Raw genomic sequence first — 16,176 nt, 5'->3', positions numbered from 1 at the left:
AGGGAACCGATCACCCACAAAACAGTAGATGTTTTTGCAATTTTTACGTAAAAAGTGATTTAAATCTTATTTAGCAGTGTAACTGGAGAAGTGGCTGCAGAGAGAAAAAAACAAGTTATATTCTCCCTTCAGCCACTTGCTTAGGCCTAAGCCAAACGGCGAGAAAATCGGTACGAGTGGAATGCGATAAAACATGTGCTACCAGCGCGAGCCGAGTCTCATGCGAGCATCGCAGTAGTGCCCCGTGTGGCCCCAGCCTTACAATCAGGGCAGTGCACAGAGCTGTAACAGTTGCTGCTCCCTACACCGTGATTGCACAGTAATCACTGCTGTAGTAGGACAATTATTCAGATAATCAGTTGTTACAAATAAAAATATCACTAGAGAGAAAGCAAAGAGTGTACATAAAAAGGAAAAATTATAAAACATTTCACAAAATATTATATTTAAAGAACTGTCAAGTAGGATCAACCCCCCTAAGCAGTCTATATGGGCATGTACGTCATAGAACATTGAATAATTGAACATTGGAAGGAAGGGGTTGATCTGCACTGCAGAAGATAGGAAGTCCATAAGTGATTTGTTGACGCATTTCGAGAATAAAAAAAACAAAACAAAAATACAAACAACTCTGTAAGGACAAAGAAAATACATGCAATCAACACCAAGTCAGATTACCAATGCACTATGCACAGATAATATGGATTGTAATTTGACCTGGTGTTGAATCCATGTGTGTTCTTTATTGTCCTGAAGAATTAGGGGTTTGTAGGCACAGAAACGCATTGACAAATAAATCATATCTACGAATTACCACTTATGGTCTCCTTGTCTACAGTAGCATGGATTAACCCCTTCCAATCTTCGATTCTTCATACACCGTGGGGCTGCTGCAGCCGTGTAATGCTTTCTCAGCATTGTTACTTTCTCAGTGAGCATGTTTCCTCACTCACGGCACCTTCGTATCAAAGATAAGACCATATTTTGCGCTATTGGTCTCTCAAGCGATCTACTTGAATAAAATTATACCTTGATATCTGTGAGTCAATGTCTTATGCCAGAGAAAATCCTGTTCTTATATGTAAAAATAAAAAAAAGCGGTTAAGATCTAAGGCCAGACAAAGATCTGCTTGAGAAAATGCTTCCAGAACTTATTTTAGTTAAAGAGAATCTGTCACCAGGTTTTTCCTCCCCCACCTGAGAGCAGCATAATGTGTGGCCAGAGATCCTGATTCCAGTGATGTGTCACTTACTGAGCTGTTTGCTCTAATTTTGATAAAATCAATGTTTTCTCTGCTGTAGATCTAGCAGTTATACAGAGCTCATGAATATGCTGGACTACCTGCAGCACACCAAGTAGTCCTCTAATGATAATCTACTGCTGATTAATCAGTAATTTTAATAAAATTACACTAAGCAGCCCAGTAAGTGACACATCGCTGGAATCAGGATCTGTGCCCCTACGTTATGCTGCTCTCATATAAGGTCTTAACCTGGTGACAGATTCTCTTTAAATCGAGGTGTTATTTTAGTTTGTTTGTTTAGTTTTTAATTGCTTTTATGGAATATTGCTTTGGGGTTTCTAACAAAATATTTAATTATTTTACTTGTGTGCACATTGATAATGTATTGAGGGTTTTTTTCCCCCCTATTTCTTTTGGTCATAAAATATTGTTACTGACGTAGCACCTATTTTAGTTACATAGCCAAAGAGATAGACTATATATAAATATCTTTGGCTATGTAACTTTCCAGTTTACACACTAGAGAGGGTAATGTTGGACTTCCATCACTGGGGAGTGAACGAAGTAGTGGCTGAAATAAATTGTACCAGGGAACATAGATAAAAAAGCCCTTTCTGGCGCCCATCTTAAATCAGACCCATACAAGTAAGAGAAAAGTGAACTGTTGTCTTCCCATAATGGGTGTATTTTCAAACAACTCCATGAAAGCTCTCCATTTGTCACCCAAGAAATGACATGACGAAGTTGACCAAAAGCCATATCAGCCCCCTTCAGGGTTGGGGAATTTAAGAGATCCACTTCAGATTTGATGACGCCATTTCCACGGTACTCCTATTAAGTTGGAATATTATTCCTTCTAAGATCCAAGAAAGACCTGGTATTAAGCTAGACCTCGAATCCTGGATTACCAAAATATAGAAATGAGCACCCCAGGGGGACTGGAAATCTCCAACTGACACGTATTATTGTCTCAAAAATGTGATAATAGAGCCAGCAGTGGAGAGGAAAGCGTAACCCCTTCTCTGTCCCCCTAACTTGCCCAAAAGAGTCTCTAATGGTCCCATAGCTATTACTTCCCATCTCTAAATAACTTAAGAAAATAATAGTGCGGCATTGTAATATAGAGAAAAATCAAAAAGCCCATGCCCACCCACCTCAGAACGGCATGTAAGGGGGTCCATCCCCTCCCTTTATTTAAAGAAGGGAATTTTGTTTACTTACCGTAAATTCCTTTTCTTCTAGCTCCAATTGGGAGACCCAGACAATTGGGGGTGTATAGGCTATGCCTCCGGAGGCCGCACAAAGTATTACACTAAAAGTGTAAAGCCCCTCCCCTTCTGCCTATACACCCCCCGTGCTCCCACGGGCTCCTCAGTTTTGGTGCAAAAGCAAGAAGGAGGAAAAAAATTATAAACTGGTTTAAAGTAAATTCAATCCGAAGGAATATCGGAGAACTGAAACCATTCAACATGAACAACATGTGTACACAAAAAAACAGGGGCGGGTGCTGGGTCTCCCAATTGGAGCTAGAAGAAAAGGAATTTACGGTAAGTAAACAAAATTCCCTTCTTCTTTGTCGCTCCATTGGGAGACCCAGACAATTGGGACGTCCAAAAGCAGTCCCTGGGTGGGTAAATTAACCCCTTCACGACCATGGACGGAAAGATCCGTCCTTGTGCCCTGGGCCTTAACGACCAAGGACGGATCTTTCCGTCATGGCGGAATCGCGGCACCGGAGCCTCCGGTGACTGCGATCGGTTAACATAAACCGCAGATTCGGGGAGGAGGGGACCTGTACCTGACCTCAGGAGGGGTGGTGCCTCCTCCCCGGACCTACGGAGGCTGTGATTGGCTGAGGAACGCCGCTCAACCAATCACAGCCACTGTAATGTTCCAGCCATTTAAAATGACTGAAACATTGAAATCCAGCCCTGGCCAGTGCAGCTGTAGCACTGGCCATTGGCTGGAGCTGGATGACCTCACTGGATCACCCTCCCCCAGCTCCACTGCTCTGATTGGAGAGATCGGCCTTGTGACCAATTTCTCCAATCACAGTGGACCTGTTGCCGGTGACGGCCCCCATCAGCTTCCCTTGTCCCTGCAGCACGCTGAGCACAGTGAGTGTACACAGTGCAATGGCAGGGCGACAAGCTCCGGTCCCATGCTGTTATGAGACCGGAGCATGGGACCCGGAAGTTGCCGCGCTGCCATTGCACTCACTGTACGAAAAGCGTCCCGATCCGCCGCCGCTGCCCTCCGCGATCTGCCACCTGTCTCCCCGATCTCCTGCCCGCACCCTCACCCCCACACCTCCCGATCCGCTGCCGCCGCCGCCCTCCATCTGCCACAGTGCCACCGTTCCCCCAATCTGCTGCCCGGCCCCTCACCTCCGTGCAGCAGATCGGAGGGAGCGGTGGCACTATGACAGATGGAGGAGGACAGGGATCGTGCACCCTGTCCTCCTCCATCTGTCATAGTGCCACCGCTCCCTCCGATCTGCTGCCCGGCCCCTCCCCCTCGTGATCGGTGCTCGCCCCCTCCCCTCCGTGATGTGCTGCTCTCCCCCTCCCCTCCGTGATGTGCTGCTCGCCCCCTCCCCTCCCCTCCGTGATGTGCTGCTCGCCCCCTCCCCTCCCCTCCGTGATGTGCTGCTCGCCCCCTCCCCTCCCCTCCGTGATGTGCTGCTCGCCCCCTCCCCTCCCCTCCGTGATGTGCTGCTCGCCCCCTCCCCTCCGTGATGTGCTGCTCGCCCCCTCCCCTCCGTGATGTGCTGCACGCTCCCCCCCACCTCTCACCCCCGTGGTCAGCTACCCGCCCCCTCTCCTGTCACCGCCGTGATGTGCGCCCCCTCCCCTGTCACCGCCGTGATGTGCGCTCCCTCCCCTGTCACCGCCGTGATGTGCGCTCCCTCCCCTGTCACCGCCGTGATGTGCGCTCCCTCCCCTGTCACCGCCGTGATGTGCGCTCCCTCCCCTGTCACCGCCGTGATGTGCGCTCCCTCCCCTGTCACCGCCGTGATGTGCGCTCCCTCCCCTGTCACCGCCGTGATGTGCGCTCCCTCCCCTGTCACCGCCGTGATGTGCGCTCCCTCCCCTGTCACCGCCGTGATGTGCGCTCCCTCCCCTCTCACCGCCGTGATGTGCGCTCCCTCCCCTGTCACCGCCGTGATGTGCGCTCCCTCCCCTGTCACCTCCGTGATCTGCGCTCCCTCACCTCTCACCCCCGTGATCTGTGCTCTGCTCACCTGTCTCCTCCGTGATCTGTGCTCTGCTCACCTGTCTCCTCCGTGATCTGTGCTCTGCTCACCTGTCTCCTCCGTGATCTGTGCTCTGCTCATCTGTCTCCTCCGTGATCTGTGCTCTGCTCACCTGTCTCCTCCGTGATCTGTGCTCTGCTCACCTGTCTCCTCCGTGATCTGTGCTCTGCTCACCTGTCTCCTCCGTGATCTGCGCTGCGCTCCCTCCCCCACCTCTCACCCTCACCGATCTGCTGCCTCCTTCATCTTCTGTGATCCAGCTGCCTAGATCCATCCTGTAGGGTAACTATCCCCAATCTCACCTCCCACTCCCCTTCCCACCCATCCCCCCCACCCGCCCCCTCCCCCCATCCTCTGCCGCTCCTGCATCCACTGCGCCCTCTCCCATCCGCCCCCACCCTATCCCAGCCGCCGTCTCACAATCACAGATGCTCCCTTTATATGCCGCTGCCCCCCCATCTGCTGCCGCCCCATCTGCCGCCCCCCCCCCCATCTTCCGCTGTTTTTTTTTCTATGCCATGGGGGTCTAGTTTCCAAAATGGGGTCACATGTGGTGGAGCTCCACTGTTTCGGCACCTCAGGGGGTCTCCAAACAGCATGGAATACGCTAATTATCCCAGACAATTTTGCGTTTGAAACGTCAAATGACGCTCCTTGCCTTCCGAGCCCTGCTGTGCGCCCAAACATTTGAGTTCCACCACATGTGAGATATCTGCGTACTCAGGAGAAATTGCACAATACATTTTATGGTGCAATTTTTCCTGATACCCTTGTGAAAAAAAAGCTACCTGGTTGAAGTAACAATTTTGTGGTAAAAAAGTTTTTTTTTATTTTCACGGCTCAACGTTATAAACTTCTGTGAAGCCCCCAGAGGCTCAAAGTGCTCAATAGACATCTAGATAAATTCCATGAGGGGTCTAGTTTCCAAAATGGGGTCACATGTGGGGGAGCTCCACTGTTTCGGCACCTCAGGGGCTCTCCTAACGCAACATGGTGCGGCTAACGATTCCAGCTAATTTTCTGTTCAAAAAAGTCAAATGGCGCTCCTTCCCTTCCGAGTCCTGCCGTGCGCCCAAACAGTGTTTTTTCGCCACATATGAGGTATCTGCGTGTTCAGTAGAAATTGCCCAACAAATTTTGGGGGTTCATTTAATCCTGCTACCCTTGTGAATATGCAATATTTGAGGCTAAATTAACATTTTTGTTGCAAAAAGTAAAATGTTCATTTTTTCCTTCCACATTGCTTTAGTTACTGTGAAGCACCTGAAGGGTTAATAACCTTCTTGAATGTGGTTTTGAGTAGCCTGAGGGGTGCCGTTTTTGGAATGGTGTCACTTTTGGGTGTTCTGTGTCATGTAGACCTTTCAAAATTGCTTCAAATGTGATGTGGTCCCTAAAAAAAGTGGCTTTGTAAATTTTGTTGTAAAAATGAGAAATTGCTCATAAACTTTGAACCCCTATAACTTCCTTAAATTTTTTTTTTTTCCCCAAAATTGTTCTGATGTAAAATAGACATGTGGGAAATGTTATTTATTAATTATTTTGTGTCATATGTCTCGTTGGTTTTAGAGCATAAAAATTCAAAGTTTGAAAATTACAAAATTTTCAAAATTTTCGCGAAATTTCCGTTTTTTTCACAAAGAAATGCAAAAAATATCGGCCTAAATTTACCACTAACATGAAGCCCAATATGTCACGAAAAAACAATCTCAGAATCACCGGGATCCGCTGAAGCGTTCCAGAGTTATAACCTCATAAAGTGACACTGGTCAGAATTGCAAAAAATGGCCTGGTCTTTAGGGTCAAAATAGGCTTGGGGCTGAAGGGGTTAATACCTCGTAATAGAGCCGTAAAACGGCCCCTTCCTACAGGTGGGCAACCGCCGCCTGAAGGACTCGTCTACCTAGGCTGGCATCCGCCGAAGCATAGGTATGCACCGGATAGTGTTTCGTGAAAGTGTGCAGGCTCGACCAGGTAGCCGCCTGACACACCTGCTGAGCCATAGCCTGGTGCCTCAAAGCCCAGGACGCGCCCACGGCTCTGGTAGAATGGGCCTTAAGCCCTGAGGGGACCGGAAGCCCAGCAGAACGGTAAGCTTCGAGAATTGGCTCCTTGATCCACCGAGCCAGGGTTGATTTGGAAGCCTGTGACCCTTTACGCTGGCCAGCGACAAGGACAAAGAGTGCATCCGAGCGGCGCAGGGGCGCCGTACGAGAAATGTAGAGTCTGAGTGCTCTCACCAGATCTAACAAGTGCAAATCCTTATCACATTGGTGAACTGGATGAGGACAAAAAGAGGGTAAGGAGATATCCTGATTGAGATGAAAGGGGGGATACCACCTTGGGGAGAAATTCCGGAACCGGACGCAAAACCACCTTGTCCTGGTGAAACACCAGGAAAGGGGCTTTGCACGACAACGCTGCTAGCTCAGACACTCTCCGAAGAGAGGTGACTGCTACTAGGAAAACCACTTTCTGCGAAAGGCGTGAGAGAGAAATATCCCTCATTGGCTCGAATGGTGGTTTCTGAAGAGCCATCAGCACCCTGTTCAGATCCCAGGGTTCTAACGGCCGCTTGTAAGGAGGAACGATGTGACAAACCCCCTGCAGGAACGTGCGTACCTGTGGAAGTCTGGCTAGGCGCTTCTGGAAAAACACAGAGAGCGCTGAGACTTGTCCCTTAAGGGAGCCGAGCGACAAACCCTTTTCCAGTCCAGATTGAAGGAAGGACAGAAAAGTGGGCAAGGCAAAAGGCCAGGGAGAAAAAACCCTGAGCAGAGCACCATGACAGGAAAATTTTCCACGTCCTGTGGTAGATCTTGGCGGACGTTGGTTTCCTAGCCTGTCTCATAGTGGCAATGACCTCTTGAGGTAATCCTGAAGACGCTAGGATCCAGGACTCAATGGCCACACAGTCAGGTTGAGGGCCGCAGAATTCAGATGGAAAAACGGCCCTTGAGACAGCAAGTCTGGTCGGTCTGGTAGTGCCCACGGTTGGCCGACCGTGAGATGCCACAGATCCGGGTACCACGACCTCCTCGGCCAGTCTGGAGCGACGAGGATGACGCGGCGGCAGTCGGCCCTGATCTTGCGTAACACTCTGGGCAACAGTACCAGCGGAGGAAACACATAAGGGAGCTGAAACTGCGACCAATCCTGAACTAAGGCGTCTGCCGCCATAGCTCTGGGATCTTGAGACCGTGCCATGAACGTCGGTACCTTGTTGTTGTGCCGGGACGCCATGAGGTCGACGTCCGGCACCCCCCAGCGGCAACAGATCTCCTGAAACACGTCCGGGTGAAGGGACCATTCCCCTGCGTCCATGCCCTGGCGACTGAGATAATCTGCTTCCCAGTTTTCCACGCCCGGGATATGAACTGCAGAGATGGTGGAGGCCGTGGCTTCCACCCACATCAAGATCCGCCGGACTTCCTGGAAGGCTTGCCGACTGCGTGTGCAGCCTTGGTGGTTGATGTATGCCACCGCTGTGGAATTGTCCGACTGAATTCGGATCTGCTTGCCTTCCAGCCACTGCTGGAACGCTTTCAGGGCAAGGTACACTGCCCGTATTTCCAGAACATTGATCTGAAGTGAGGACTCTTGCCGGGTCCACGGACCCTGAGCCCTGTGGTGGAGAAAAACCGCTCCCCACCCTGACAGACTCGCGTCCGTCGTGACCACCTCCCAGGATGGGGGTAGGAAGGATTTCCCCTTCGATAATGAAGTGGGAAGAAGCCACCACCGAAGGGAAGCTTTGGTCGCCTGAGAGAGAGAGACGTTCCTGTCGAGGGACGTCGGCTTCCTGTCCCATTTGCGAAGGATGTCCCATTGAAGAGGACGCAGGTGAAACTGCGCAAAAGGGACTGCCTCCATTGCTGCCACCATCTTCCCCAGGAAGTGCATGAGGCGCCTCAAGGGGTGTGCCTGACCTTGAAGGAGAGATTGTACCCCCTTCTGTAGCGACCGCTGCTTGATCAGCGGAAGCTTCACTATCGCTGAGAGGGTATGAAACTCCATGCCAAGATATGTCAGCAATTGGGCCGGTGTCAGATTTGACTTTGGAAAATTGATACTCCACCCGAAACTCTGGAGAGTCTCCAGAGTAGCGTCGAGGCTGTGTTGGCATGCCTCTTGAGAGGGTGCCTTGATCAGGAGATCGTCCAAGTAAGGGATCACCGAGTGACCCTGAGAGTGGAGGACCGCTACTACAGTAGCCTTAACCTTGGTGAAAACCCGTGGGGCTGTTGCCAGGCCGAACGGCAGTGCCACGAACTGCAGGTGTTCGTCTCCTATGGCGAAGCGCAAGAAGCGCTGGTGCTCTGGAGCAATCGGTACGTGGAGATAAGCATCTTTGATATCGATCGATGCAAGGAAATCTCCTTGGGACATTGAGGCGATGACGGAGCGGAGGGATTCCATCCGGAACCGCCTGGTCTTTACGTGTTTGTTGAGCAGTTTTAGGTCCAGGACAGGACGGAAGACCCGTCCTTCTTTGGGACCACAAACAGGTTGGAGTAAAAACCGTGACCCTGTTGCTGAAGAGGAACAGGGACCACCACTCCTTCTGCCTTCAGAGTGCCCAGCGCCTGCAGAAGAGCCTCGGCTCGCTCGGGAGGCGGGGATGACCTGAAGAATCGAGTCGGGGGACGAGAGGTGAACTCTATCTTGTAACCGTGAGACAGAATGTCTCTCACCCAGCGGTCTTTTACCCGTGGCAGCCAGGTGTCGCAAAAGCGGGAGAGCCTGCCACCGACCGAGGATGCAGATTGCGGAGGCCGAAAGTCATGAGGAAGCCGCTTTGGTAGCGGCACCTCCGGTGGTCTTTTTAGGACGTGACTTAGACCGCCATGAATCAGAGTTCCTTTGATCTTTCTGAGGCCTTTTGGACGAGGGGAATTGGGACCTGCCCGCGCCCCGAAAGGACCGAAACCTCGACTGCTCCCTCCTTTGTTGGGGTATGTTCGGTTTGGGCTGGGGTAAGGATGTATCCTTTCCCTTGGGTTGTTTGATGATTTCATCCAAACACTCGCCAAACAATCGGTCGCCAGAAATTGGCAAACTAGTTAAGCGCTTTTTGGAAGCAGAATCTGCCTTCCATTCCCGTAGCCACAAGGCCCTGCGGAGTACCACCGAATTGGCGGATGCAACCGCCGTACGGCTCGCAGAGTCCAGGACAGCATTAATAGCGTAAGACGCCATTGCCGACGTCTGAGCGGTTATGGACGCCACCTGCGGCGCGGAAGTGCGTGTGGCTGCGTCGATTTGCGCTTGACCTGCTGATATAGCTTGTAGCGCCCATACGGCTGCGAATGCTGGGGCAAAAGAAGCGCCGATAGCTTCATAGATGGATTTCAACCAGAGCTCCATCTGCCTGTCAGTGGCATCTTTGAGTGAAGCCCCATCTTCCACTGCAAGTATGGATCTAGCCGCCAGTCTGGAGATTGGAGGATCCACCTTGGGACACTGAGTCCAACCTTTGACCACGTCAGGGGGAAAGGGATAACGTGTATCCTTAAGGCGCTTAGAAAAACGCTTATCTGGACAAGCATGGTGATTCTGGACTGCCTCTCTGAAATCAGAGTGGTCCAGAAACATACTCGGTGTACGCTTGGGAAACCTGAAACGGAATTTCTCCTGCTGAGAAGCCGACTCCTCCACCGGAGGAGCTGAGGGAGAAATATCCAACATTCGATTGATGGACGCAATAAGATCGCTCACTATGGCGTCCCCGTCAGGAGTATCAAGATTGAGAGCGGCCTCAGGATCAGAATCCTGATCAGCTGTCTCCGCGTCATCAACCAGAGATTCCCCCCGCTGAGACCCTGAACAATATGATGATGTCGAGGGAATTTCCAAGCGAGCTCGCTTAATCGGTCTGGGGCTGGGGTCCGTGTCAGAGCCCCCAGCCTGGGATCTATGAGATACCCCGGGGGGACATTGTTGGTCCAACTGAGGGGGTCCAGGGAACAATGATTCAACAGAGTCCCTGTGCTGAGATACCGGTCTGGACTGCAAGGCTTCTAGTATCTTAGCCATAGTTTCAGAGAGTTTATCCGTAAAGACTGCAAACTCCGTCCCTGTCACCTGGAGAGTGTCAGCAGGTGGCTCCCCCTGGGCCCCTCTTAGCAGAGGCTCCGGCTGAGCAAGTGCAGTAGGGGCCGAGCAGTGCACACAATGAGGGTCAGTGGAACCTGCCGGTAGCGGCGTCGTACATGCGGCGCAGGCCGCATAGTAAGCCTGTGTTTTGGCACCCCTGCCTTTTGTGGGCGCCATGCTATTGTCTTCCCTGAGCAACACAATAGGGTATATAGCCAGAAAAACAACTGTGCACTATACAGTGTAAAGTATATACCATAAACATATAATTACACTTCTGCACAATGGGGCTAGCACCACAGGTGCTGCTTACCACCCGCTTAAAGCGGTTGTGAGGCCACTAGAATCCCTGCCTGGGTCTCCCAGAATTTGTCCCCCTCTGCAGCGTCCGAGGAGCTGACAGGAATGGCTGCCGGCGTCCTGAGGAGAGAGGGAGCCGTGGGCGTGACCCAGAAAGTGCGGGAACTGGTGCCCCACAGTGCACAGTGAGGGGGGTGGAGTATGCAAAGCATTCTCCAGCCCTCATTGCTGCTCGTCTGTACAGCGTCCCGCCCTTCCCCTGCTTGTCAGGGCTGTGGGCGGGAGGAAGAAAGACTAGGCCGCAAAAGCCGGGGACTCGAGTAATAAGCGCGGCCGCCGTAAAAGCGCGGCCGCGCGGAAGTCCCCGGCGCACTACAAGTCCCAGCCGCGCCTCAGTGCTAAACATGGCGGCGGCGGTCAGCGCGGTAGTCCCCCTACATAAACACACTCAGCGACGCTGAGTGTGTAATGGCACATTTAATCCGGTCAGCGCCGCGGTCCCCGGTGCACTAGCACACCCAGCAATGCTGGAGTGTTGCTGTGCTCGGTCCCCACGGGGACACAGAGTACCTCCAAGTAGCAGGGCCATGTCCCTGAACGATACCCGGCTCCTATCCAGCAGGCTCCCAGGAGTTGTGGATGAAGCACGGTCTCAGTGCCTGGAGACCGATAGGATCCCACTTCACCCAGAGCCCTAAGGGGGATGGGGAAGGAAAACAGCATGTGGGCTCCAGCATGTGGGCTCCAGCCTCCGTACCCGCAATGGATACCTCAACCTTAACAACACCGCCGACAAGAGTGGGGTGAGAAGGGAGCATGCTGGGGGCCCTATATGGGCCCACTTTTCTTCCATCCGACATAGTCAGCAGCTGCTGCTGACCAATCTATGGAGCTGTGCGTGCATGTCTGCCTCCTTCGCACAAAGCATAAAAACTGAGGAGCCCGTGGGAGCACGGGGGGTGTATAGGCAGAAGGGGAGGGGCTTTACACTTTTAGTGTAATACTTTGTGCGGCCTCCGGAGGCATAGCCTATACACCCCCAATTGTCTGGGTCTCCCAATGGAGCGACAAAGAAAACTATATATGCTTTGTCTCAAATGTCACAGAATCCAGACACATATGTTACAATCTATTATTTAGAGACTGTATAAACAGATGGCTGTTAGCCTGACATTAATGATTAGCCATCTATTATAAAACTCATAATTCACAAATTGTAGGAATGTCACATATGTACACATATGTACAGTATATATACCATGCTCACCTTGTACTGAGCAGTAACTGTTACATCTCTCTGCACAGCACTGATCATGAAGTAAGCGGCTACAGGGAGAATATAAATTTAGTTTTTTCCCTGTAGCCGATGCTGTCGTTAAACTTCCAAACACGATTAGAACGCTATGGAACTACAGATTGTAGGCAACAGGTTCCCTTTACTCTGAATAAGTAAAGAAATATGCATGAAGGGGGTCAACCCATTTCATCTCACAAAACTGCACTCTTAGGGTATGTGCCCACGATCAGGACTCGCTGCTTTCAGGACGCAGCGAGTCCTGACCGGGGGAGGAGAGGGCACGCGTCTCCTCCACAGGAGACCGCAGCTGTCAGTACCCACGATCTGGGTTCAGTGCGCTGCAGTCTCTCGCTTGTGTTCTCCCTACGGAGGACACATGTGATTCTGCAGCAAACAATTGATGTGCTGCAGAAAAAACAAGCACAGTGGGCACGGGATGTCTAGGAATCCCGTCCACTATGCTTGTACTGTATACCACAGCGGTTTGGACGCAGCTGACATATGCTGCGTCCAAACCGCTGCAAATACTGCTCGTGGGCACGCACCCTAATTCAATGTAATTGTTGATTGCTTCTCTTTAAATCTAAGGCATAAAAGGGTTTTAAAAAACAAAAATATATAATATACTATATATATATATATATATATATATATATATATATATATATATATATATATATATATATATATATATATATATATATATATATATATATATATATATATATATATATATATATATATATATATATAACCTTGCTGATCACTGGGGGTTCTATCCCAGGAACCTCCAGTGGTCCCACAATTTGGGCTTTAAATAAAGAGTGTCATCCCTAAAATTTTAAATGGGCTACAGACTGTTATATGGGACTTAGCCCCTGTAACAATACTGGCCCTGTACCTGTTACTGGTACAGTGCCTAAGGGTACTTTCACACATCCGGATTTTTGTAACGCCGGTTGCGGGGTTTTTTTGCATAGACTTACATTAGTGCCGTATTGTGCCGCAGGGGCTTGCATTCGGTCCGGTTTTTGCCGCATGCGGCAGATTTAGCCGATGCGGCGGCCGGATCGAACGTTCCCTGCAACGTTTTTTGCTCCAGCAAAAAACACCGCATCGCGCCGCATCCGGCCGCTGCGGCGCATTTTTCAATGCATACCTATGGAGGCCGGATGCGGCGCGATGCGGAAAAAGACGCATCCGGTCGCCGCATGCGGTTTTTTCCACTGCGCATGCTCAGTAGCATGCCGCAACCGGAAAAAAACGGACGGGCCGCATGTAAAAACTTATGCAAAGGATGCGGTGTTTTCGCCGCATCCGTTGCATAGTTTTCACAGCCGAATTGAGCCGCAGTGCTCAAACCGGATGTGTGAAAGTAGCCTAAGACAATACCTCATTTCACGTGCAAATGAAGTGGCTTCTGTGCACCCTTGGCATGGCAAAGTTTGGTGTGCTATTACACATCCTAATTTGCATATTTGGGCATTCCTCCTCTTTCCAGATTGAGCACTGTGTGAATGCTGCCAGTGTGTAAGTATGTGGAATGGCTGTACCAGGTCATGCAAACACAGCGGCTGGGAGCGTTCTCCTATAGATCTTTCTTCCGACGCCACTCACTGCATTTCCACATGTATGGTGTATGTCATTAGAAGAAAGGAGACATGGAAAACTAGGTTGGCTACTAAGTGAGTAACTTCACAAGCAAAGACAGCATTCAGACATGCTCACTCTGGGAAGGAAGCACTGTCAATTAGAAGCAGAGGAAGGGCCCAAAAAGCAAATCAGAAAGCAATGTACTGAACTCAGTCACATCAAGCCTCCTCATTTCCATATGAATTAACCCCTTCAGCCCCGGGGCACTTTCCGTTTTTTCGTTTTTGTTTTTTGCTCCCCTTCTTCCGAGAGCCGTAACTTTTTTATTTTTCCGTCAATCTTGCCATATGAGGGCTTGTTTTTTGCGGGACAAGTTGTACTTTTAAAGAAAACCATAAGTTTTACCATATGGTGTACTGGAAAGAAGCAAAAAAATTCCAAGTGTGGAAAAATTGTAAAAAAAGTGTGATGGCACAATAGTTTTTGGGATCTTTTATTCACGGTGTTCACTATATGGTAAAACTCATGTGTGCGTATGATTCCTGAGGTCGGTGCGAGTTTGTAGACACCAAACATGTATAGGTTTACTTATATCTAAGGGGTTAAAAAAAATTCACAAGCTTGTCCAATAAAAGTGGCGTACGTTTTGCGCCATTTTCCGAAACCCGTAGAGTTCTCATTTTTTTGGGATCTATGGCTCAGTGACTGCTTATTTTTTGCGTCTCGAGCTGATGTTTCTAATGGTACCATTTTCGCGCAGATGCTACGTTTTGATCGCCTGTTATTGCATTTTGCGTAAAACTTGCGGCGACCAAAAAACGTAATTTTGGCGTTTGGTAAACGGCGTAGTGGCAAAAAAATTCCAATCAGATTAATTGATTTTATATTTTGATAGATCGGGCATTTCTGAACGCGGCGATACCAAATATGTGTATATTTATTTTTTTTTTAACCCTTTAATTTTCAATGGGGGAAAAGGGGGTGATTTGAACTTTTAGGTTTTTTTTTAATTTTTTAAAACTTTTTTTTTACTTTTTTTATTTTATTAGTCCCCCTAGGGGGCTATAGCGATCAGCAATCCGATCGCTATCTACTGATCACAGCTATACCGCTGTAAACAGCAGAAACAGTCACTTTCTTTTTTCCTCTGCTCCGTGCCGAGGAAAAAGGAAAGTGATACTTCTTAGCAGTAGGCGTCATCACATGACCCTGTGCTACGATGGCAACCACCGAACGTCACGTGATCACTCACGTGACGTCCGGAGGGGGCGGCGGTAAGTAGAAAACATGGCCGCGCGCATATAGATCTCGCTGCCAGACTTTGGCAGCGAGATCTAAGGGGTTAATGTGATTCCACTCGGAACATGTAGGCACACATGTCAGCTGTTGAAAACAGCTGATATGTGTGCCGATCCACGCCACCTGCCCGCGGCAGGGGGCGGGGCTTACCGGGACACGATCCATGACGGAAAGATACGTCCATGGTCGTGAAGGGGTTAACAGTTATTTCCTCAGGCACTGTAACAGTAATTAGGTACAATGTTTGCTATAGGGGCTATGTTCCCAATAACACTGCATATCAGTCAAAATGCATTTCGGGGGTGAAAGGCTCCCTTTCTACATACCAAGAACAGGAGGGGAACATGCACAGCGTCACTCCATTTATGGTCTATAAGGCTGCTGACTCTAGTGCTTAAATTCTATGATGGAGGGTTTTTGTTTTGGATTTTTTGCAATGGTGAGAAAGTAGAGTGACTGCAGACTTATTTTATAACGGACAACCCCTTAAAGCAAGAAAAAAGGTATGCAGACAATCATGACAACCACTGACAATTAGACAACCCCTCTAAAATCCAGCTTTACAAAGAAAAACAAACAAGTAGTGTCAGATATTCATGAAAATAAGTGCATTACAACTTACCAATGTACCATAAGGGCCAGCATGAAATTTTATAATATGTACTAAATATTTTCCCAGTCCTGAAATAAAAAAAATAGCCAAATTAAAATACTAGACTTTCCAATTATAGTGTGCATCAGATAAACAATCTCTCGTCACCTAAGGCTAGGTTCACATTTCCGTTAAAATGTGTCACAATCCGCGGCTATGGTAAACAACGGCATTCGTTTAGCGGATTCCGTTGTGTCCCATAGACTTGTATTAGTGGCGGATTGCGACTGATGACCTTGCGTTGCATCCGCTGCGTCGCGGTCAGTTGTTTTTTGACTGACCGCCGGGCGGGGAGCAACGCAGAATGTAACGTTTTTCTGGCCGTCAAAATTAACGCGCCGCGCAGGAATCCGTCGCCATCCGTCAAGCTTGTAATGGATGTCTATGGTGCTGGATTCCTGCGTAATCCGTCTTACAACGGAATCCAGCGCTGGATTCC

At 49.6% G+C, this 16,176-nt stretch overlaps 1 protein-coding gene across 1 annotated transcript in view; it reads right to left on the bottom strand.

Annotated features, from left to right (window-relative positions):
* The window catches only part of TMEM209 (transmembrane protein 209), a 156,648-nt gene that overhangs the window by 119,093 nt on the left and 21,379 nt on the right, over nucleotides 1-16,176 (bottom strand). Inside the window, exon 3 of the mRNA XM_075342614.1 lies at nucleotides 15,708-15,766. Within this exon, the coding sequence (XP_075198729.1) occupies nucleotides 15,708-15,766 (59 nt within the window). The remainder of the gene's footprint in view (nucleotides 1-15,707; nucleotides 15,767-16,176) is intronic.

The sequence above is a fragment of the Anomaloglossus baeobatrachus genome, chromosome 4 (assembly GCF_048569485.1).
Source record: "Anomaloglossus baeobatrachus isolate aAnoBae1 chromosome 4, aAnoBae1.hap1, whole genome shotgun sequence".
NCBI lineage: Eukaryota > Metazoa > Chordata > Amphibia > Anura > Aromobatidae > Anomaloglossus > Anomaloglossus baeobatrachus.
This window is presented reverse-complemented; position numbering and strand designations above follow the sequence as displayed.